General features: G+C 49.4%; 1 protein-coding gene across 3 annotated transcripts; it reads right to left on the minus strand.

Annotated features, from left to right (window-relative positions):
- Window positions 1–4,676: 4,676 nt before the first annotated feature.
- On the minus strand, window positions 4,677–21,425 carry CALCOCO1 (calcium binding and coiled-coil domain 1). 3 transcript variants are annotated; one of them, XR_014313853.1, is made up of 17 exons: window positions 21,343–21,425; window positions 19,006–19,187; window positions 18,359–18,461; window positions 17,388–17,578; window positions 14,833–14,991; window positions 14,283–14,431; window positions 12,140–12,230; window positions 9,827–9,982; window positions 9,367–9,621; window positions 8,775–8,900; window positions 8,188–8,283; window positions 7,725–7,833; window positions 7,302–7,501; window positions 6,787–6,893; window positions 6,468–6,539; window positions 5,957–6,260; window positions 4,677–5,808 (listed from the first exon to the last, which is right to left on the minus strand). XR_014313853.1 is itself a non-coding variant. In XM_082738995.1 (16 exons), exons 2-16 carry the CDS (start codon window positions 19,159–19,161, stop codon window positions 5,628–5,630), a joined length of 2,151 nt encoding a protein of 716 aa, XP_082595121.1. In that variant the 5' UTR covers window positions 19,162–19,187; window positions 21,343–21,425; the 3' UTR covers window positions 4,677–5,627. The 3 variants fall into 3 exon arrangements, 2 of the variants coding, with proteins under 2 accessions (XP_082595121.1, XP_082595122.1); XM_082738995.1 differs by lacking the exon at window positions 5,957–6,260; XM_082738996.1 differs by lacking the exons at window positions 5,957–6,260; window positions 6,468–6,539.
- Window positions 21,426–22,225: the final 800 nt, after the last annotated feature.

A 22,225-nucleotide genomic window follows, 5' to 3' on the forward strand; every position in this document is an offset into this window, starting at 1 on the left:
AAAAAAAAGAACCAGGTAGGGTGCCTAGGTGGCTCAGTTGGTTAAGCAACTGCCTTCGGCTCAGATCATGATCCTGGAGTCTCGGGATCGAGTCCCACATAGGACTCCTTGCATGGCGGGGAGTCTGCTTCTCCTGCTGACCTCTCTACTCTCATGCTCGCTCTCTCTCAAATAAATAAATAAAAAATCTTAAAAAAAAAAAAGAACCAGATAAAACTAACATTAACATATTTTATTTAACCCAAGATACCCAATTATCATTTAAATAAGCCTAATCAATATAAACTTCTTTGAAATTCTTTTTTAATTTTGTATTAAGTCTTGAAATCTGTTATGCAATTTATACTTCCAACATTTCAATTTGGATTAGCCACAGTTCAAGTGTTCAGTAGTCACAGGGGCTGGTGGCTAGCAGAGTGGACAATGCCAGCTTAGAGCGTGCCTCATGCCTGGCTAGTCAGAAGCAATAGGAATTCTTTGATGTTGGATCCAGACATCTCGGTTCCCGCCCTTGATTTTTCTGACACCTTGACTCATATATATTCCCAATTCTTGTGGGTCAGAATTGTGTATCTATTGTAGGTTCTGTGCTGTTCAGCAGCACGGTAAGTTCCAGCCCCAACACTTTCCCCAAGCTCCTCTTGCCAAGCCAGTGGTTTCCAGGAGTCGTTCCCTTGACCACTCTCCAGCACCAGCCACACCTACCTCTGACTGATCCTCCCAGTCTTCTCCAAGACTTCGAGTTCTCCAAATTTCCCTTTCCTGTGGATAGTCATGTGGGTTCTGCCCTTGGCCCCCTTACCCTCTCACTTTACATGCAGGGACACCTGGGTGATCTTTCTCCACCCTCATCACTTTTACTTTCAAGGATCTTAAGTCTCTGTTCTCAGTTCTAAACTCTCTTGAGCTCCAGACTTATATCTATCTATCCAACTGCCTGTTGGATCTCTCTTTTGGAAGATTACAAACACATTGGAATTTCAACAAGTCAAAATTGCGCCAGTCATATTTTCCCTCCATGTATTTCTCCATTTATACAATTTATTTGGCGAATGGCCTTGTTGGTTATCTGGTCATTGAAATGAGAAACTCGGGATCAACCTGACTCCTGTTCACTTCCCATATCTAATTTTCACCAAGTCCCATTAATTCTGCATCTTCAAGAATTCTGCCTCTTTTCCTCTTGACACTGCTTTGGTTTGGTGCTTACTATTTTTGCCTGGGATACTACAAGGGGTTCCTAACTGGTTTCTCTGGACTTCCACGATCTGGCAACAGAGTGTAAGCTTCATAAGGGCAGGCATTCTTGTGTTTTGCTTGTGCTGTTTCCCAGTGCCTAGAACAGCGCCTGCCACACAGCAGGCACTCGATGAATATTAGTTGAGTGAACGTTGAGTGAACGTTTGAGATCTCCCAGTCCATCATCCCAGGCTCATTTCACAGTGTACAACCTTCACTCAGCAGCCCTACCTGAGTGTTCAGCCTTCTGAACCAGTTAGGTCTTCGTACATTCTGTTCCTTCTGTCTCTTTAACACTGAGCTTCTACACTGTCACCCATGGTAAGTTTTGTCTCCCCAAGTCTTGGTTAATTATCCTTCCTCTGTGGGCCCAGAGCCTACCATGCCTGTCTCTACAGGAGTGCTTATCTTGCTTTCCTGTTTTTGTTGCTTTATGTTGGCTAGAAGCTGTTTTTTGACTGTTTTTGACTGTTCTTCTCTACTCCCAGCACCTGACCCGTGAAGAGCACTCCATAAAGTTCTCTGAGCACAAACATGCATGACATGTCTCGATCCCAAATGACATCACATTTTACTCTTTCAGGCTACACAGGGCACTTCAACAGTATTGCTAATGTTTTTCTTTCCTTTATTTTTTTTAAAAAGATTTATTTATTTATTTGATAGAGAGAGTGAGGGAGAGCAAGCAAGAGAGAGAACACAAGCAGGGGGAGTGGGAGATGGAGAAGCAGGTTTCCTGCTGAGCAGGGAGCCCAATGTGGGATTCAATCCCAGGACTCTGGGATCATGACCTGAGCTGAAGACAGACACTTAATGACTAAGCCACCCAGGTGCCCTGCTAACGTTTTTTAAAGCTGTTTAGTGAGTGCAGTGATGCTCCCTGTTTTATTCCTCATTCCTTTTATGTGGACATATATATACTTCTGTATGTATGAAATATTTTAGTAAAATAATTACAAAATTTATTTTTGGAAGGACTGGCCCTTATGTGCCAGTCTCCGGACTGGGCTTCAGGAACCTGAGACATAAGAGTTGAGAGAGGAGAAAGACTTGTAAGCCTGCTGTGGTGTGTTTTTACAAAGGGTTGTATGTGGCATCTCAGGGAGGGACTGAGAGAAGTCAAGTAGGGATTCATGGAGGAGGCGTCCTTTGAGCTGTGGGGAAAGCATGTGCTCAGAGGCCTGCAAAAAATGGTAGCGTGGTTCCGTGACACTGGAGTCCAGGGTTCCTTAGGGTAGGATGGGAATGGAAAGGCAGGTTGGAGTTGGAGGGTGGAGACCCTGACTGACAGATCACTAAGGGACCTGCACTTTAGTTGGGCGGCCACTGAGGTTCTACAAGCAGGGAGTGACTGTTCTCTCTCACTGTTCTCTCCCACCAACGAGTGACACCCCAGTTCCTATCTGCTACTTGGTCTGGATTTTTCCTTTTATACTAGGGCCTAGAGCCCATTCAGATCCAACAGTTTCTGCATGGATGCTGGGAGGCAAGGCAGAAGAGACCATCCATCCCAGAAGGGAAACAAGTAGAAAGGCCAAGTTGCCAAACACGGCACAGAAAGTAGGAGAAAGAGTTGAAATTGGAACCCGGGTGTCTTGCTACCCACCCCCACCCCTGGCCCCGGTGCAGGCAGTCAGTTATCCTCCCTGAGCTCCCTGTGTCTGTCAGGGACTATGTGCTAGATCCTGGGGTAGGCAGATCATGAGTGAGGATGAGAACTGGCTCTAAACTTCCCAGCCTGAAGGTGTAGAGAGCACACAGGAAGACACACGAAGGACAGAAAAAGGAGCAGTTGGGAACTCTAGATATCCAGGTGAAGGGGTCTGATGAGGACCTGGGGGACTTCGTGGAGGAGCAGACCGTACAGTGGGTTGGGGAAGGTGAGGCAGAACTGGGTTGGGGAGAATGGATGGTGAGAATGACCCCTGTGATGTTCTGCAGGTGGGAAAGAATACCTATGCTGCATCTCGTGTAAGCACTATGAGCCAGGCAGCCTGTGTCAATGGCCTAGTGTGGCTACCCATATGGCTCCAGGGCGGGGCAGCAGTCTGAGTGGCATGGCAGGGGCTGCGGGATGGGGGCAGGGGCTCTGGGACCCTGTTTCTGTCTCCCTTCCCCTCCTTTTGCACTAGGTGGGGCACCCTTCTGGAAGCCAGGATGTCTGGGTTCCAGATTCTTCCCTCCCCAGCCATCCCCAGACATAAATCACAAGTGATTTCATTAAATGCACCTCCTGCTGGGGATGTTGGCTCATAATTCCTCTCTGATTAACCCCCACTACCCCGGCAAGTTTATAGGCCAAGCGAGGAAGGGGGTGAGGGGGAGGGAAAAAGGAGGGATGGGGGGAATCCCAGGCGGGTGATGGATGCCTCTGTCAGCCCAGCTCGTATTTATTAATAGTCTTAATACGGGAAGCAATAAAGGAAGAGAGGGATTCTATTAATTAAATCATTGTTATAATTAACTTTCATTAAAGGAGGATCAATAAAGAGGAGTTGAGATGGAGAGAGGAGAGATCCATTATCTCTAATTTCCTTGGAAGGGATTCAGGGAATGAGATGAGGTTGCTAGGAGACAGCGACGGGAGGGAAGAAGGAAGGATGGAAGATGTCATCCAGGTGGGGCTGGGAGGAGGGTGGATTGGGGGGATTTCAGGTGGGTGGAGAGAGAGAGATCAGTGCAGGTTGCCAGCTCAGAGGCACTGAAGAAAAAGGAGGGTGGCTCCTAAGGGAGCTTCTGGGATGGGGAACAAGGGGGCTATAGGCAGGGCCAGTGCTGGGTGCTGCTGAGAGCCTTGGTGAGCGCACAGGTCCTTAATAAATGCTTTATGACGCTGTGTGTATGTCTAGCCTGTGAAGCTGGTTAGAGTGGATGGGTATGTTTTTGTGACAGTGGAGTCCGAGTGTGCATACGTGCACATGAGGACAACAGCAGAGGGAGAAAAGAAGGCAGGGATGGAAGGAATATCAAATAGGCTATAGAAGTACGCAGTTTAGGGTATGTTTTACTAAGTGGTTCCTCAAGGAGGGGTGAACTGCTGGTGGGAGTAATGCCTGCCTCTGGCCCACGGTACAGGGATGGCTGCTATGGAGGGTGAAGGTCTGAGCAGGGGAAACTTCTGCCTTCTGAGACATGCACCTGGGCCTACAACTCTGGGTCCCACCCCGCCCCACTCCATGTCAGGGCCCATGTCAACCCATCAGTCTGCTCCTGCCGCCCCGCCCTCCGGCCACTGCAGTCTTTTCCAAGCCAGACCCCAGCCCCCCAACCTGAGACAAAAACCCCTCTCCTCCTCAGCCTATCAGGAGGCACAATGTGGAAATGCTGTCAGGCACTGTCTCGCATAAGGCAGCAGGGAGTCCCCTCCCTCCCTTCCCCTTCCCCCCCAGTATGGTCCAGGAGCCAGGCATCTGGGCCCTCATTGCTCTAGTCACACCTCATGATAAGAACACATTTTATTAGAATTGGTATACATATCATATAAATATATTTGTCCAAACTACAGATCGAGGGAGGGATAATGAAGGAAAGCTCTTATTGCTGTGGGGGAGCCTGGAGAGGGAGGAAGGGGTGAGAAATGGGGACACCTGGGACCCTTTGTTCCCCCCATCCCTCACAGAAGGCACAAATGCATTATTTCTTTCCATGTGAGGACACTGGGGGAGGGATGGCAGAGAGGGGCAGGAGCTAGAGTACAGAAAACCTCAAAAATACAAAAGAAACCTCCAAACTTCATACCTAATGGTGTGGGAAAGGCTGGGGCAGGGTGCAGGCCATGGGGCTGGGATGGGGGGGGGGGAACAGAAAGAACCACTGAAACTTAGAACTGAGAGAGACCCGAAGAGGCCATGATGCCCATGCCGCCACCGCCTCCATGCAGGACCCTGAGAAAACCCAGGTAAACCGGCACAGACCCCGACTAAAAGTGGGTGGGGTGCCCCAGGAATTGGCTTTGGGGCAGCAGTGTGTGTGTGTGTGTGTGTGTGTGTGTGAGAGAGAGTGCGAGTGCCTGTGTGTGTGTGTGTGTGTGTGTCTGTGGCAGTGTGGTGGCGGCTCGTGTCAGTGACAGAGCAACCAGGGCTAGGAGGGGGTGATTCAAGTCCCCCGGGGGATGCTCTCCTCCATCCTGGTTCCTCCCAAACAGCTTTCAGGGGGTGAAGTCAGCCACTGCTTCCAAGGAGGGCCCCTGCCTGGACAGAAGAGCCCCAGGCAGGACAGGATGAAGGCAAGAGCTTAGGATGAACACGGTTCAGAGAGCGGTTCTTGGGGAACAGAATATCATGGAGCCCCGCGTATCAGGAAAGATATTAGACCTAAGTGTATGTCTGTACGTGAGTGTGTGTCTGTGTGTAAGTGTATCTGGGCATGTCCTGGGGTGAGGGGTGAGCTCACTCAAAGGTAAAGGGGTCCTGGGTGCTGAAAAAGAAGTGTCCATCCATGTGGTCCTCCAGCGCATCCTTATCGTTCTCGGCCGGGAACCGCTCCTTACAAATGGGGCACTCCTTCCATGGCGGCGGGGTGGCAGGGCCCCCAGTGCTGGCCTCTGACAAGGGACCCACTGCAAAGCCACTGCAGGAGACAGAGGGAAAGGAGAGGGTCAGTGCGCTCCAGTGTCCTCCTGCCTGATGGACCTCGGGGAAAGGGATCCATGCCCCTGGGCTCCCAGGTCCCCTGGTTCCTCAGGCAGCTCCCTGGGGGCTCTCTCTCCCCCGCTCACCCACAGCATCTTTCTCGCCACACTCCTGGAGCTTGGTTTCCTGGCTTTCCATGTCCTCTCTTCTTTAGACCCTGCCAGTTGCTGTGTAGTGCGCGGCCCATCCCCCAGCCCCCTGCTCTCCTCCCTCCATCTCCGTCTGCTGCCTAATGAGGCTGAAAATGAGTCTGACATCGTCCTTCATCTTCCTGCTCCAGCTGAGAAGGATGACAGCATCACCCCCTCCCTGCCCTGAGCCCATCTCGCCTCAAGGCAAAGCTGGGGGCTAGATGATAAAATCTCTTTCCCCCTGCCTTCCCCTCTTGACCTGCGAAAGGAAAGGGAAGGCCCATGGGGCAATCTGATACCTGAACCCCCCCGCCCCAGCAGCTGCATCACCCAGAGGGCTTCCCGGGGGAGTCAGGGAAGAAGGACATCTCAGAGCTGGCCAGATGGATTCCAGTCTTCTCTCTCACCCCATCCCTGGGGGCATCAGCCACCTCCCTTCCTCCCCAGACATAGCCTAGGTACCTACCTGGTGGCTGGGGAGGGGGAAGGGGCAGGAGAGAGGGGATGCAGGGCAATTTGGGCTCCACGGAAGATGGTGCTAGAACAACACAGAAGCCAGTTAAAGGCAGGGCCCGAGTGCACATGTGCCTTGGTAAGATGGGGGCAGGAATGACCTGAAGGCACCTGGGATTTTGAGTGGTGGGTGACTTTGTGTCAACCATACCTTTTCCTGGCTGGGGCCAAGAAGAGGGAGCTTGGGTAAAGGGCATGGGGACTATGCACCCGGATGCCCTTTCCACTGGCATCCTCCCACCTCCCTCCTGGTCTCCCCATCTTGCACTCACCTGGCCATGTCATAGAAGGCATTGCCCAGCTCAGGAAGCAGCAGATTGGCCTCCTCACCCCCACTCTGAACAGCTGCCATGAGGACTGACTTCTCATCTTCAGCCTCCTGGGCACCAAAGAGATAGGACTGGGTTTTGGGGTAGTGAGGGTCCCGAGACAGGGTAGCAGCCCATTGGAGCAGGTGAGAGAAGAGTAGTCTAGGCCCAGACAAGTGGACAGTGGGCTGCAGTAGGAGTGAGGCAGGACAGGAGTTCTGATGGGGACTGGCGGGTAAGAAGCAAAGTGGGGAGCAGGGGTGGAGAGCAGTAAGGCTATTGGGTTGGATTGGGTTTTGGGGTGTTATTCGTTGGATGGCCTTGAAGAGAGGCTGGGCCTGCCTCCTCTCCCTCAGGGTAAAAAGAGAGCCCTGTGAAGCTAAGACTTACTGCTCCAGAGGCTAGGCCACTTGGGTATGACCCACCCTCCCCCTTCCCCCTCCCCAGTGCCCCTGGCTCTGTTTCTCTGCACTGCTCACCGAGTCAGAGCTGCTGTCCTCAGCTGGCCCTGAGAGGTGGGGGGCAATGGGAGCCGGCTGACTGATGACAACCAGGGGAGAAGCCTCCTGTGGCCCAGCAGGAGAGGAGCCCGAGTCTCTGCGCTCACACAGGCCATAAGGAGGGAGCCTCATGTCTTCTGGGGACTCATCCTCTGAGTCTGTCAGAGCCGCTGGGCAGCCTGTCAGTGAGGAGAGGGCACAGAAGGATGAGCTGTTAGAGGCTGGCTGGGCTGTCTCCTCTGGATGAGGGATAAGGTTAAACTAGACAGGGGCCAGTGTCTGGGAAGGAAAAGGGCAAGACACAAAAGGTGGAAGCAGCTCCCACAGGGGCCACACGCAGCTCTCCCCAGCAAGGAAATGGGGTGAGGGGAAGTGGTGTCACAAGACTGGGGGTGTACAGACTCAGCCCTGAGGCCGCCTCCTCATCCTCTGTGGCAGCGCCCTCACTCCACTTCTCGTCTGCCACCTTCTCCAGGCGGGCCTCCAGCTTTCTCATGTACTCCAGCAGCTCCTGGCGTTGGGGGTGGAGAGGTGGGTGAGGCTGGGAGGGTGCCCACCCTGCTGCCCTGCGGATCCCACCTCCCTGGGCACCCAAGAGGAACTCTGAGTTCCTCAGGATGAGATGCCTTCCCTACAGTGGGGGGCACCTCAAAGTAGAGCCTCACTCCCCCCCACCCAGGAGCCCTTCTTTATCCCCTGCATCCCTCCCTCCCTGTTGGCAGTCCTCTCCTATCCTGTCAAATCGGCCAACGAGAGGAGGCATGGTCCCATTTTTCGCCTCTGGGCTCTCTCAGAGATAACAGAAGTTCCCAGCCCTCAAGTCCTCAATTCTGGCATCCAGGGAGCCTGAGTCATGGGTTCGCACCTGCTTCTCCTCCTGCAACTGTTCCTTTTCCTTCTGGAGCACACGCAGGGCTGACCGCAGCTCTGTCAGTTCCCGCTTGCTCTCTGACAGCTGCACCTGAGGGAGTGGGGAGCCTAGAATGTGCCTCCAGGAAGCCAGGCTCTGTGACCTGGACCCACCAACCTAGAACCATGTCTCTTTGTGCCTCTGTCCTTCTTTTGCCCCAACTCACACAAGGGAAGTCCCAACACGCTTCTTCCATGACTCCCGTCTTGATCACAGGAGGCAATCGCCTGAGTCCCAGACTTTGCCTCTGGAGTGTGGGCCTGGGTGAGTGCCTCAGGGTTGGGATGCAGAGGCCCTGGTCATGGCAGGGCACTCTATAATTCTCCTAAGTCACCCCTGAGAGGCTCAGGATATGTGTCTTGAGAACAGAAGGGGACATTGTACCTTTCAAACCAACGAGCCATGGGACAAGTGCAAGGAAGAGACCACTCAACATGGAGTGAGCAGCCAGGACCTCTGAGCCCACACCCAAGACAGCAAGAAGGGGCACCATGGCCTCAGGAGGCCACAGGACTGGACTCATGGGTGGCTGCATGCCTCACCAGGCTAGAATCCTTTTCCCGGGCCAGTTCAGTCTTGAACACTTGGTTCTGGGTCTTCTCCTCTTGAACTGCCTTTTCCAGTCGCAGTATCTCTGCACTCAGCTTCAGGATCTTGTCTTTCTCTGCCTGTGACGTGGCCAAAAAGGAACATGGGAGGGGAAAGGTGAAGGAAAACAGACACTACTGGCAATAACTCCATTGCTCACTGTGTTCCTTCTTTTATTTAAATGAGTATTTTGGGAGCAATTTCTCCCTTTCTTGGCTTTCCCATTCCCTATACTTCTCAGTGAAGGAAGGGACATGCCAGAAGGTGCCTTGCTAATCAGGAACGGGCATTACTGATGGGGCCCGGTTCCTGGGGCAGTAAATGTTTCTGAATCAAGATGGTAACCAAGGAAGGTTCTACAAGGGACAGGGGCACCCTGCTTAGGGACAGGTCGTCCCTGGACAGTGAACTAACTGTACCTCCTTTGGAGCCCCTCCCCATCCCTGAGTTCTTGAAGATCCTCATCCCTCTGTCCTCTGAGGGGCTCTGGCCCCATGGAGGTGGGTGCAGTGGCTGTGAACTTGCCAGGTGCCCCCATCCCTCTACCTCCACACTCTGCAGCAGCCCCGCACGCTCCTTGCTCCACTGGCTTTTTTCCTCCTTCAGGTGCAGGCTGAGCTCAGCCAGCCTGCCGTTGACTCCGGCCACTTCCAGGCGACTGCGGTGGAGCTCGGCCATTGTGCGGTCCCTGGCTCCCGCTGCACTGGCCAGCTCCTCCCCGAGAAGGGCGGCTTTCTGCTGGCTTGAGGCTGCGAGCTCCTGGGCTCCTCGAAGCTGCTCCCTCAGGGGCTCCAGTTCGGCCTCAGCAGACAAGAGAACATGGAGTTAGGGTTCCCAATGAGTCCCTCGTGAGCCACAGAGGTTACCAGGCTCCCTGCTACCCACCACTGCCTCTGGGCTCAAGATTTGCCCTGCTCCATCTCCAGCCTTGTCTTTTCCCCCAGACTTTTCTATAGTGAGCCCTTGGAACTTCCTCTATTTCCTGTTGCCTGAGGGCTTCACTCACCACACGCTGCTGGGCCTGGCCTAGGGTATCTTTCATTTGGGCCACCTTGTCCTTCAGTCGCTGGGCCTGAGCACCCTGTTCCTCCTGCCGGCCCTTTGCTTCCTGTAGCTCCAAATTTAAGCGATGGTTTTCTTCTTGTGCCATTTGGAGCTCAGCCTGATGGAGTGGTAAATAGGTAAGGAAAGGGGTGTTATGTATTTGGGGTGGCTGGCGGGTGAACCACTGTGATGAGAGAGGTCAAGTTTCTGCTTTCCAGGTTTAACACAAACCTAAGTATTCAGCTCTTGTGAGCCCTTCCCAGCCATTCTCAGCCGGCTGAGGGTCTCAGCTCAAAGCCACTCAGTCCTGAACATCCAGTCTCCAGCTCCCAACATGAGGTACCAGTATCCCAGCCTGGGCAGGGTCTTACATGCATCTAGGTATCCCATGCAGCATTTCTGCTTCTCTGCTCTTCCTTTTAGTTATTTATTTTAAAAAGATTTTTATTTATTTATTTCAGAGAAAGAAAGCAGGGGAGAGGGAGAAGCAGACTCCCCACTGAGCAGGGAGCCCAATGTGGGACTCTATCCCAGGACCCTGGGACCACAACCTGAGCCGAAGGTAGACTCTCACCTGACTGAGGCACCCAGGTGCCCATCTGCTCTTCCTTTTAGATCAAAACTCAGTCTGGATGTACCATAAGGCCCTCAAACTCAGCACATTCTACCTCCCACTCTTACTCCTTTCTGCTCTTAGTTCCACCCATGGTACTATTTCTCAGATCACTCAGGCTGGATCTGTTGGTGCTATGCCTGCTTGGCTCTGTTTTCCTTAACGACCCACGAAAAAGCTTTCGGACTCTTCATGCTCCATCTTGTTCACAGCCATTTTCTCTTTTCTGCTATCGCTGCAACCATGTCAGCTCCGGCCCTGGCCATTTCCTACTTGGATTATTGAATAATCCCGTAAGTAGTTCATCTCCTATAAGAAAATCACATGAATCTTCTTTAAAGTTCTGTTTTTTAAGTACGTGTCATGCTCCCCTGAAAATCACTGATGTCGCTCACTGCTTACAGAATAAAGACTAAACTCCAAGTCCTCTCCAATCTGACCTAGGCCTTACCTCAAACTCTTCACCCACACATTCAATTGCCTGAGTGTTCTGGGCGCTCAGCCTTTGTCCGCATATTTCTCTGTTTCCAGAATGGCCTCCCTCTCATCTCTGTCTACTCAAATTCTCCCTACTCCTCACTGCTGAGCAAATGTTTTTCACATATTCTTCCACAGAAGCCTAGGGCTTGGAGGAAGCCATATAGAGGTTCTGCAAATATGCGATCTGAGCTTCTTCTAAATTATTAAAAAAGAAAAACCCAAAAAACCCAACACACAGACTCACAAGTTAATACAAGTCTCAATCCACTGCCATATGATTCTAGGTTAATTAATTTTTGTGCAAACCTCAATATGAAGTTTCTATTGAACTGAAAAGCACACTGAGATGGCTAGGTGGACAGTCAAACAATGGCTGTCCCTGGCACCTCCTTGTGTGTGAGACTCAAAGTGTCCTTGGTACTGCACAACCCAAATACAATACAGAAATATTCTAGCTGCTGAGGCTGACAGAGTGGTTACCTATAACCTCTGATTTCAACATCTGGCATCTATCAGAATTACCTTATTGCTTTGTTACCTTCTAAGTCAACACTGTACATTTGAATTTATAAAAATAAATTTATAGTAATAAAATACTGCTTTTATCTATTTAGTGAGGTTTCACAGAAGACATAAAACTTTACTGGGGAGGTGGGGCAGAAAGCCAAAAAGGCTGGAAAATACTAGGCCAGTTTATTCCCCACTTTTGCCTTTTTTTTTTTTTTTTTTTTTTAAAGTAAGCTCTATGCTCAAGAGTAGGGCTTGGACTCAGGACCCTGAGATCAAGAGTCATATGTTCTGCTGACTGAGCCAGCCAAGAACCCCTATGCCCCCTTTTTTAGTTTTTATTTTTTAAGGATTATATTTATTTATTTGAGAGAAAGAGAGTGAGGAAGAGAGAACATCAGCAGAGTGAGGGGCAGACTCCCTGCTCAGCAGGGAGCCTGACATGGGACCACCCAGGGCCACCCCACCACAACACTTTATCATTCTTCCCTGATGATGCTTAACATATCTCACTTTGACTAAACTTATTTGGGTGTACATTTTATGCTTTCTAGGAGAGTGCATACAATGTTCTCTTAACATTTTTATCCACTCTGGTGCTTAGCACTCAGACAGGACTTAATTAGTAAACACTGCAGGGACACTTCAGAAGGCGAACCGACTCTGAGCCCTTACCTCGCTTTGCTCCTTGTCTGCCTGCGCTTCTTTCAGTTGCCCAAGGAGCTTCTCTTGTTCCCGAGTCAGGGCTTTCACTGTGTCCCTCACCCTGTGTGAGTGGGGAGATGGAACGTCAGATGACCGACTGGTCACCAGAGAAGCAATGAGGGACTCAGACTTCTGTCTTGAGCTCTTCTACTGGTGCTCCTCTAGGCTCAGACCTCCACTTGTCTTTAGGATGTTCAAATCCCCAGGCCAAGGTGATCATGTTGTAAGCCCCAAGTACCCAAGATTCCTGGTTCTAGAGCACAATCTAGAAAAAGGTTTTGCTTTTCTCTTTATGTATCATTTTAAGGAATGTTCCGTGGATGGCTTCCTAGTTGTTTTCGTTCCATCAAGAGACCAGAACCCAGTCTTTTTTTAGGCAAGGAACAGCCGTGATTGATTATAAACTTTGGACCTAGATCAGAAGTTGGCAGACTTTTCTGTAAAGGGCCTGACAGTAAATACTTCAGGCTCTGCAGGCTGGGAGGATTCTGTGGCAACTACTCAACTGTGCCACTGTAGTATAAAAGCAGCACCAGACCACATGTACGTGAATGGCATGGCTGTTCCAATAAAACTTTATTTATGAACACTGAAATATGAATTTCCTATCTTCCTTTTCATATCTTTTTTTTTTTTTAACCATTAATCAATTGTCAAAACCATTCTTACCTCACAGGTTGTACAAAAACAGGTGGCAAGTCCACATTTGGCACATGGGCCATTGGTGACTGACCCCTGGTCTAGACAGTCCCTAATCTCTTCCAGACGCTCAAGTCTGATCCCAGCTTTTCTAGTCCATGATTTAAAACCTAGACATTAAGTAGCTCCCTAGGGCAAGACTAACGTATTCTGCACTGGAGAAGCCTCAGGGAGTAACTCATGTTTTACTCTGGGCCTTGGCTCATGTGCTTCTTTCCTTTAAGGAGTTTAAAAAATAGATATTAGATGTGCCGATCCTGAATGAAAGAGGCTTAATTGTGTGATTTGATGAAAGAACGAACTAGGGTGTTTCTTCTGGTGAAAATCTGAAGCACAGGCATGGCCAGTATTCAATATTTGTGCTATCCGGTGGAAATAATAGCTGTCTGGTAGAAGAAGGAAATTCATTCTGTGCGGCTCCAGAGGTCTAAACCAGGACCAAGGGAGGAAAGTAAGAGGAAGGAGTTCTAGAAGGGAAAGTCTGGTTCAATCCAAGAGATAAAAAATTGACAGTTGTCTGATATTGAAAGAGGCTGCCTTTTGAAGTAGCCACCCTCTTAAATACCCTATATTCCTCCCAGTGCTAAAATTCTATGACTCATGCCTTTTTTCAGGAGATTCTGTAATGTTCCTGGATCATTAGTTTGAACATTTCCTAACAGTGAGAACGGAATTTAGTCTTTTTCTTTTTTTGAATTTATTTTCATTTTCTATTATTTTTCAAATAATAGTTTTTTCTTTATTTATTTTTTTAAAAATATATTTATTTACTGAGAGAAACAGTGCTTTTGTGTGTGCATGCTCACTGGAGCAGGGGCACAGGGGTTGAGGGGAGGGGCAGAGGGAGAATCTCAAGTAGACTCTGGGCTCAGCGTGGAGTCTGATACCGGCTTTGATCTCACAACTCTGAGATCATGACCTAAGCGGAAACTGATGAGTTGGATGCTTAAGCAACGGAGCCACCCAGGTGCTCCCTCTTCTTTTTTAAAAAAGATTTTTAAGTAATCTCTGTGCCCAATGAGGGGCTCAAACTCACATCCCTCAGATCAACAGTCAGCCACTCCACTGACTGAGCCAGCCAGGCGCCCCTCTAATCTTTGCTGTGGTAAAATCTGACATCCATCCTCTCTTATCTCATGTTGACTATTCTATCCATTCTCTTCTTCCAAGTCCTCCGCTCCTGGCTCCTGCTTAGCCTTTGCTGTACCATAAATAGTAACTATGATGACTTCTGAAGGTGAGGAATACAGAATAGGATCAGGAAAGATGGAAGAGCTCGGCAGGAAAAGATTTCCCCTGTAAGTGGGATAACCACATGACACAGCGGCTTCGCCTGCTGCCTGAAATGAGAGGCTGGAGTTTGGGGGTGACAGGAAATGAAAGGAAGGAACGGGGGCAGAGGAGGTCCTCTCACCTGTCCAGCTCCACCTCCTTTGTCAGCACTTTCTCACTGATGGCCTGGATGTCATCTTCCAGCTCCAGGATGCGCGCCACATGGTCTCCCTGTTGCTGACTCAGGATGTCCCTCTCTTCTATGAGCTCCCCATGGGACCGGGAAAGCCCCTGGAATTAAGGTTACCTCAGAAAGATGAAGTTGAGACTCACCTCTCAAAGAACAGAACAAGGCCTTAGGAGGAGCATACCAGAATTTGACTGTTCTCACCCCTCTACCCTGTCACCTTCCTTGAGAAAGAAACTGCAAGGGAACATTCCCTTGCTGGTGAACATGGCCACCTCCACCCTCCCTCACTACTACTGTGAGCAAAGAATCTTATCACATTATGTTTGCGATGTGTCTCCTGTCACTTCAAGCTTAATCCCACTTGTTATTCCCTAAAGCTAATTTTTGATGCCAGAACCATCTTAAAAGTCCACTAGTATCTCTCCTTTTCCATCTTCACTGGGTTAGATTTTGGACCCTGGGTGAGCAGCCAGGCCCCACCCTCACCTGGCCCAACTCCCACCTTGTACTGCTCCATCAGCTCAGCGTGCTCCTGCCTGGCGGTTGCCAGAGCAGTCTCAAGATCCTGGACTTGATTCCTCAGCTCTGTCACCTGTCCCTCCAGCTGCAGCTTCAACTGCATCAGGTCATTCCTCTCTTGCTGGCTCTCGTCCAACTGGTTCTACAGGGGGTAGGATGAAGAGGGGGGCTGTGTTTGTGATGCTCCCGTCAATCACTATGCAGATGCATTCGGGGCTGGGAAGTTATATCAGTACAGATATAAAGAGGGGAGTTAAGGGGAGCCTTGGGGTGTTACTGAAGCCTGCCCACCACCAGACACACCAGCTCCGGAAACCTTGGAAGAAGTCTCTCTTAATCCATGCAGACAAAAGGGATGGCTCCCTGAATTTTACCTTATCTATTCTGGAACCTGACAGATATAGGTTTACGATTTCTACTAGCTATTTCACTTTGAATGGGCTACTTACCTTCTCTGTGTCTTTGTCCTCATTTGTAAAGTGATCTCTTAGTATATATTGTTGAAAGGTAATTGTAATGAGAATAACAAATGTAAAAACAGAACATGGAAGACATCCAGATGGCCAAAAGACACATACTCAACATCACTCAACATCAGGGAAATGCAAATCAAAACCATAACGAGATAGCACCTCACATCTGTCAGAATGGCTAAAATAAAAAACACAAGAAACAAGAAGTGTTGGCAAAGATGTGGACAAAAAGGAACTCTCTCACTGTTGGTGGGAGTGAAGGCTGATGCAGCGACTGTGGAAAATGGTATGGAGGTTCCTCAAGAAGTTAACAATAGGGCGCGTGGGTGGCTCAGTGGGTTAAAGCCTCTGCCTTCGGCTCAGGTCATGATTCCCAAGGTCCTGGGAGCCTGCTTCCCCCTCTCTCTCTGCCTGCCTCGCTGCCTACTTGTGATCTCTGTCTGTCAAATAAATGAATAAAATCTTAAAAAAAAAAAAAAGAAGTTAAAAATAGAACTACTCTATGATGTAGTAATCGCACTCCTAAGTATTTACCCAAAAAGTATGAAAACACTAATTCAAAGGGAAAAGTGCACCCCTAAGTTTATAGCAGCCTTATTTACAAGGGCCAAACTATGGAAGCAGCCCAAGTGTCCACTGAATACTGAATGGATAAAGAAAACATGGTATACACATACACACACACACACACACACACACACACACAACTTTCACTTGGCCATAAGCAAGACTGAGGTCTTGCCATTTGCAATGACATGGATGGAGTTACAGAGTATTATGCCAAAAGAAATAAGTCAGTCAGAGAAAGACAAATACCATATGACTTCACTCATATGTGGAATTTATGAAACAAAACAAATGAGCATGGGGGGAAAAAGAGAGAGAGAGAGAAAGAAACAAACCAAGAAAGAGACTCTTAACTACAGAGAACAAACTGCTGGTTAGAGGGCAGGTGGGTGGGGGTGGGTGAAAGAGGTGATGGGGACTATCACCATTATCATGATGAGCACTGAGTAATGGAAGGAATGCTGAATCACTGTATTGTACACCTGAAACTAACATAACACTGTATGGTAACTACGCTGGAATTAGAATAAATAAACAACAAAACTGATTATGGGGTAGGAGTGCACACATGTCTGACTTAAGATACAAACATCTTCTTCCTATTCTTGTGTTGATTCTGTGTGTTCAGAGGGTTCTAGAAGGCAAGAATTTACTTCCATCACAGACAAGTTACTCATTCTCACCTCCTGAGCCTTCTCAAATCTGTCCTCTTGTCTGGGGAGTGTATGTACTTCCTCCCCCAACTGTCCCTGTCCCTTCTCTGCCTTTAGGAAGTCTTTGCCAACATTTGCCCTCACTCTCTAATTCTTCTCTGTTTGGTCTATTTGGTCCAATGGGCAAAGAATACAAGCCACACAAATAGTTTTTAAATTTTTTGGTAGATACTTCAAAAAAATAACAAGAAACAGGTGAAATTCACCATAATAATATTTTGTCTAACCCAGTCTACCCAAAATATCATTTCAACATGTAATCAATATAAAAAATTATTGAGATCTTTTACTTTTTAAAATACAATGTCTCCAAAATCCTTTGTGTATTTTACCCATATAGTACATCTCAATTTGGACCGGTCACATTTCAAGTGCTCGAGAGCCTCCAATATTATCTAGGGCCATACTATCTGCTCTCATTCCTCACCTGTCCTGGACATAGGTCTCATCCTCCCCTTCCTCTGAACATTCCTTCCCTGGAGTGGCCTCCCTCCACCCTTTATATCTTCCCCTAGGGCCTAGAACAGGATGTGGCACTTGGGAGGAATGCTCAAAAAGTACTTATGAAATCTTGAGTGACAGTGGCCTGTGGGTGGCTTGCTTTTCTGCCCTACATGCTTGTGTCTATGTTAGACCGAGACTTTCTTAACGGCAAGATTGTGTAACTCCCAGCAAGGTCTTTGGTTGAGGCCAGAGCCAAGGGGAGGGTTAGGTGAGAAGGGGTCCCTTGCCCTGCTGCCCACCCATTCCTCAGCCTAGGAGCAGCTCTGCTGTACTGTTCTCACCTGCAGCACGGTGGCCTTGGGGACAACCAGCAGGATGTCAGAGCCACCATCGGTCTCCTCCAGGGTCACCAGCTCATCCATGGGCCTTGGCTCTCGGAACTGGAAAGGGGGGCTCTGCCCACACACCCGGCCCTGGCGGTTCACATATCGGAACTGGTAGAGCTGGGCTCCAGGTTTGGGCAGGTAGCTGGCTGTGGGAAGAGGAATGGACCCGGGATATGATCCCAGGCCCTCAAGTGTTTGACACGTCTCCCTTCCCCTTGATGTGACTTATCACCCACTGCCCTTGGCTCTAGCCTCTTGTTCCCTGTTCCATATACTGTTCTCTCTCCACTTCCCACAGGGTATTTCCATATCCTGGGATACTCCTGTCCCTCCCTTCTGCCTAGTCCTGTCCTTCCTCTCTTTCCCAAACCTACCTTCCATCACCATCATCGTCATGATGCTAGCTACCATTTACTGAGTGCCCACACTGTACCAGGCACTACGCTAACCCTTTACCTGTATCACTTCAAACCTTCATATTGTACCTATTAAGCCAGGCACCCCCTTTTATTGTTAAGATAGTAGACAGAGAGATTAAGTAATTTGTCCAGGGCCAAACAGCTCATAAGTATTAGAGTTGAGATACAAAACCAGGTCTTTCAGAATCTAACACCACCTTCTTAATCTTTGATCCCACCTTTCCTTCCCTCTTCCCTACCCCTAGCTCCCTAAGAGGACTTCCTCTTTTTTTTCATAGGAGGCAGGATTAGTGGTCCTCTATAGCTCCTTCCATCTCTAAGTCCCTGATTCTATAATAATCCCACAATTCTATGTCTGCTGAGCCCTGCTGGATATAGTTCTTATTTTCTTTATTTGCACTTCTTCTTCTTTGTTGTCTGTGCCTAACTTTTGTTTCTGAGCCCACTGTCCTCTACACCTCTATCCCCCTGGCTTCTCCATCCTGGACCTTCCATATTCCCTCGTACCTTGGAACTGGACGCTGGCGTGGACAGGGGAGCCATCAGCCGCACTTTCGGGCACCGAAGACCACACAAAGGTGTGGTAATCCCGAACACAGGCAGCCTCCACCTGTGAAGGACCATGGTGGGAGAGGGGTAAAGTGATGGAACTATAAACTATGAATGGCAGAAAGGGCTGAGGGATTGACCAGGGACAGGGTGCTGTTATACGGACAGGGATGATGAGAGACAGCCAAAGTGGAGGGACATTTTGTGGCAGAAGAGAGGAAGGCTAAGGGGCACCTGGGTGGTTCAGTCATTAAGTGTCTGCCTTTGGCTCAGGTCATGACTCTGGGGTCCTGGGATCGAGCCCCACATTGGGCTCCCTGTTCTGCAAGAAGCCTGCTTCTCCCTCTCCCACTCCCTCTGCTTGTGTTCTCTCTCTCTCTTTCTCTCTCCGTCAAATAACTAAAATCTTAAAAAAAAGAGAAAGAGAGCAGACGTAAGATGGGGAGAAGATGAGCTCTGCTTACATAGAAGCCCTCAGTTACCTGTGACATCTTTTCCCTTCTTTTCTACCAACATGAGGTTGAGAACCCAAGGATTAAGTCACTCCCCTTATTCCAACCAACTCATGGCCCATAAATCTGAGCCAAAAGAAGGTTCAGAGATACCTTGAAGATGCCAATCCAGTCGCTGGCACTGGGCACGGTGCCTGGGGGAAGGGTATAGTGACATTCCACCTTGGTGTTGGGGATGTAGGTCCGGGCTACATTCAGAAAGTTGACTCCACCTCGGGAAGGTGCCCGGCTTAGTGATGATTCTTCCATCCTTCCCTGAAGATATCGGCCCTCCTCTGAAATAAAGGGTTAATATCCTACAATCTCTCCAATCCAACTCTTCTTCCCCCCAACTCCATTTCCACCCACTCCCAGCTCCTGTCACTACACCTGGAGATGAAGGCATATCTCGTTTCCAGCCCCTGAGGGTTAGACAACCCTTAGGAGGTATCATTTTGGTTTCCAGAACATAGGTCTGGCCCTCTGAGTCAGTCCCTATCCTGTCTCACATTGTTCCTTTCCTGAGTCATAGATTCTTCCTAGAGTTAAGTTCTCTCTCATTTCTGTTCCCTTTTCACAGCCCCATTGATCAAGTCTCAGTATCCAGGGCTCTGCCTTCTGAGTCCCTCCTTTTCTACCTCTTAACATCCTGAGCATTCCAAATCCTTCAATCTCCACCTCCCCATCCCATCCCCTGATTCTTTCAGCTCTTGGATTCAAAATCCAACTGAGGTGTGGGGTCCCTCATTCTGAGTGGGTCTCCCTGCACACTCCAGCTGTACCCAGGACGACTCATGACATCTGAAAACAACAACTAATCTCTGAGAAAGTAAAGACTGAGTCTTCAGAGCTGGAAAGTGGCTCGGGGGGATCAACAGTCCAATCCTCAGGCCCCTGAGGTCCCAGTTCTCTCCCCTCTCAGAGTTGTCCACCTTCATGAATTTAAAAAAAAAAAAAAAAGCTTCTGCTCTCATTCAAGAGACAAAGTGAAAGGGAGGATATAGGGAAAGACAGGTTTTTTCTCTCCACTTCATTACTCCAGGAAGTTAAGAATTCTGGAGGCGGCTGCTTCAAGGGTGGAGTGAAACACTCGGCAGGAACGTGGTGGTGTGGGGAGATGGAATGTGGGAGCCTGGAGCCAGGAAAGCCCCACCCCTGGTAGGGGATAGCCTGGAAGGTGGGAAGTAAGGGGCCCTGAGAAGGGGAAATATATATGTGATGCTGAGAGAAGGGAGAGATAATTCAAACAGAACCTAACATTCTTTTCTTCAGCTCTTGCTGGGAACAGAACTAGAAACCTACTGGTTTGACTATGTTAACCCAGCTGCAGTATTTTCCTATTTTCTTTCTGCCCCCTTTGGCCTCAATTCTAAGTACCTGGATGGGGAACTGGAGGCATGCTGTAAGATGAGACTGAGAGGAAGAGGTGTTCCAAGTTGGGTGGAACTATGCGTATGGAGTGAGGAACAACAATTATCAACAGAACTCCTCAGCCTAAGGCTGTGAGATGGCCCTCGCCATCGCTGCTCTCCAGCCCACTCATCTTCATTGTATGTCAGCTGCAGAAGATGGCATCCAATCAGCCATAGGTACTCATGTGCACACCCCTAAACATCACAACTCCATGTCAGGCTGAAGTTGGGCCCAGGACTTTAAAAAACAACAGAAATTCAGTAGAGAAGGAAAGGTGCGCCAGTTCTCAAAAAACAAGCAACCTCTCCCTCCAAAATAAGGACTGGATTCAGGACAAGAAGTATCTTTGGGGTTTGATCTCTGAAAAGCCCCCAGTCAAAATTAGCCTTTGTTTTCTCCAAATACAATTCTTCTGATGGTCTAAGTAGGGATGAGTTGTCTGCAAAGATCTAAGCCTGGGGAACACCAAATATGCCCCACAAAGAAATCCATAACAGCTGGAAACATTCGCCAGACCCGAAACAAAGCTCTGGGCACTTAAAGTGTATGAGTGTAGCTAGATTCAAGTGTTCAAGAGGGAGGCGAGAGTCCCTCCTCCCAACTTTGCAGGGCTCTAGAGTTCCTTAACATTCTACCACTTGGGAGGTTTTTTTCCCCCAGCGATTCAGCGCAGTAAAGGCCTTTGGATTGGGGCGGGAGGGTAAGGAGAAAGGGAAGGTTTGCGAGGGTCAAGTCTTGCCTGGAAGAGAATGAGTAAATATTTCAGCTTCTCCCAACTACCTGAAACGTAACAAGCTTTATAGAGAAGGACCGAGGAGAAGGTGAAAACAGTTAGGGGGCACCCTCCTGATCGGGGGGCCCCCCTGAGACCCAGAACTCTTAAAACAGTAGGGGTGGCTTCTCCACTACGGAAAGTATTAAAACCCAAAACTTCCGGCATCTCCCTTCTACAGTTCCCTTAGGTTACCCTTCCACAGACTGGAAAGTGGGGTGACCCCCCCGCATCAGATCGCCCCCAAATTAGGCCAAGTTTCTTACCCCACTCTCCGATCAGCTGTTCCCTCACCTTCCACCAACAACAAAAACAGCAGTCCGACTCCTGGAGGGGAGGGAGAAGAAGGGACGCGAGGCCTTCTGGGGTTTGTGGTTTCTCCGCCCTCTTTTGTCGGAGAGCTGGCTAGGATCTGGGACCACATATCCCAGGAAGCTGTGCGTGAGGAGGGCGGAGCAGAGGGCGGCCTTGGCGACTACCTCCCTGCGGCAACTTGGGAGGCGTAGTTCTCACGTCCATGACTGTAAACGAGGGTGTGTTCACCAAAGGACTTCATGGCCCATGATTCCTCAAAAGGGGGCCGGCTGTATTAGTGGCGACTGCTGGTTTGTAACGTGCGTGGTGGGTGGGATGGTGGGGAGGAGTTAGGGCCCTAACGCCGCCTACGTAAAGCTTTACGGGGGTGCTGAGCACGTTGCGTTACGTGCTCAGGTTTGCTTTTCACGACTAGCATTGGGGTGGATAATGTTATCCGCACTTTGCAGATGAAGACATTAAAGCCCAGAATGCTTAAGGAACCGTTCTAAAAGTATCAAATCTATGCAATGGTAGAACTCCAGTGTTGCACGACCCCCAGCTACCTACTATTTAGGGACGGGGAACTACTGGTTGGGGTAGCAGTTTCTTCTTTGCTTCGACCTCAGGGACGGCCCCTGTAAAAACAGTGTTATGCACCACTATGTGTGTGCATATATATAAATTCTCCCCACCCCTCGAAGGTTTCAGTGCCAGGGGCCTGCCAATACACACCAGGACTGGGCTTTCCTAGAGTGGCCTCTAGGTCTAGGAAGGGGACCATTGCCTGAGGTGGAGGTGGTGATGGGAAGGGGAAGAAAGAATGAGGTTGAAAGGGGAGACTGACATAATTCA

This window comes from Mustela nivalis (assembly GCF_964662115.1).
Source record: "Mustela nivalis genome assembly, chromosome: 7".
Lineage (NCBI taxonomy): Eukaryota > Metazoa > Chordata > Mammalia > Carnivora > Mustelidae > Mustela > Mustela nivalis.

Excerpts from the sequence above, each read along its gene's own strand:
- CALCOCO1 (XM_082738995.1), bottom strand. The coding sequence starts at position 19,161 with ATGGAAGAATCATCACTAAGCCGGGCACCTTCCCGAGGTGGAGTCAAC. Across the intron at positions 14,432-14,832 it reads AGCTGATGGAGCAGTACAAG|GGGCTTTCCCGGTCCCATGG; the intron begins GTGGGAGTTGGG and ends CCTTAATTCCAG. Across the intron at positions 9,983-12,139 it reads CAGACAAGGAGCAAAGCGAG|GCTGAGCTCCAAATGGCACA; the intron begins GTAAGGGCTCAG and ends CCACTCCATCAG.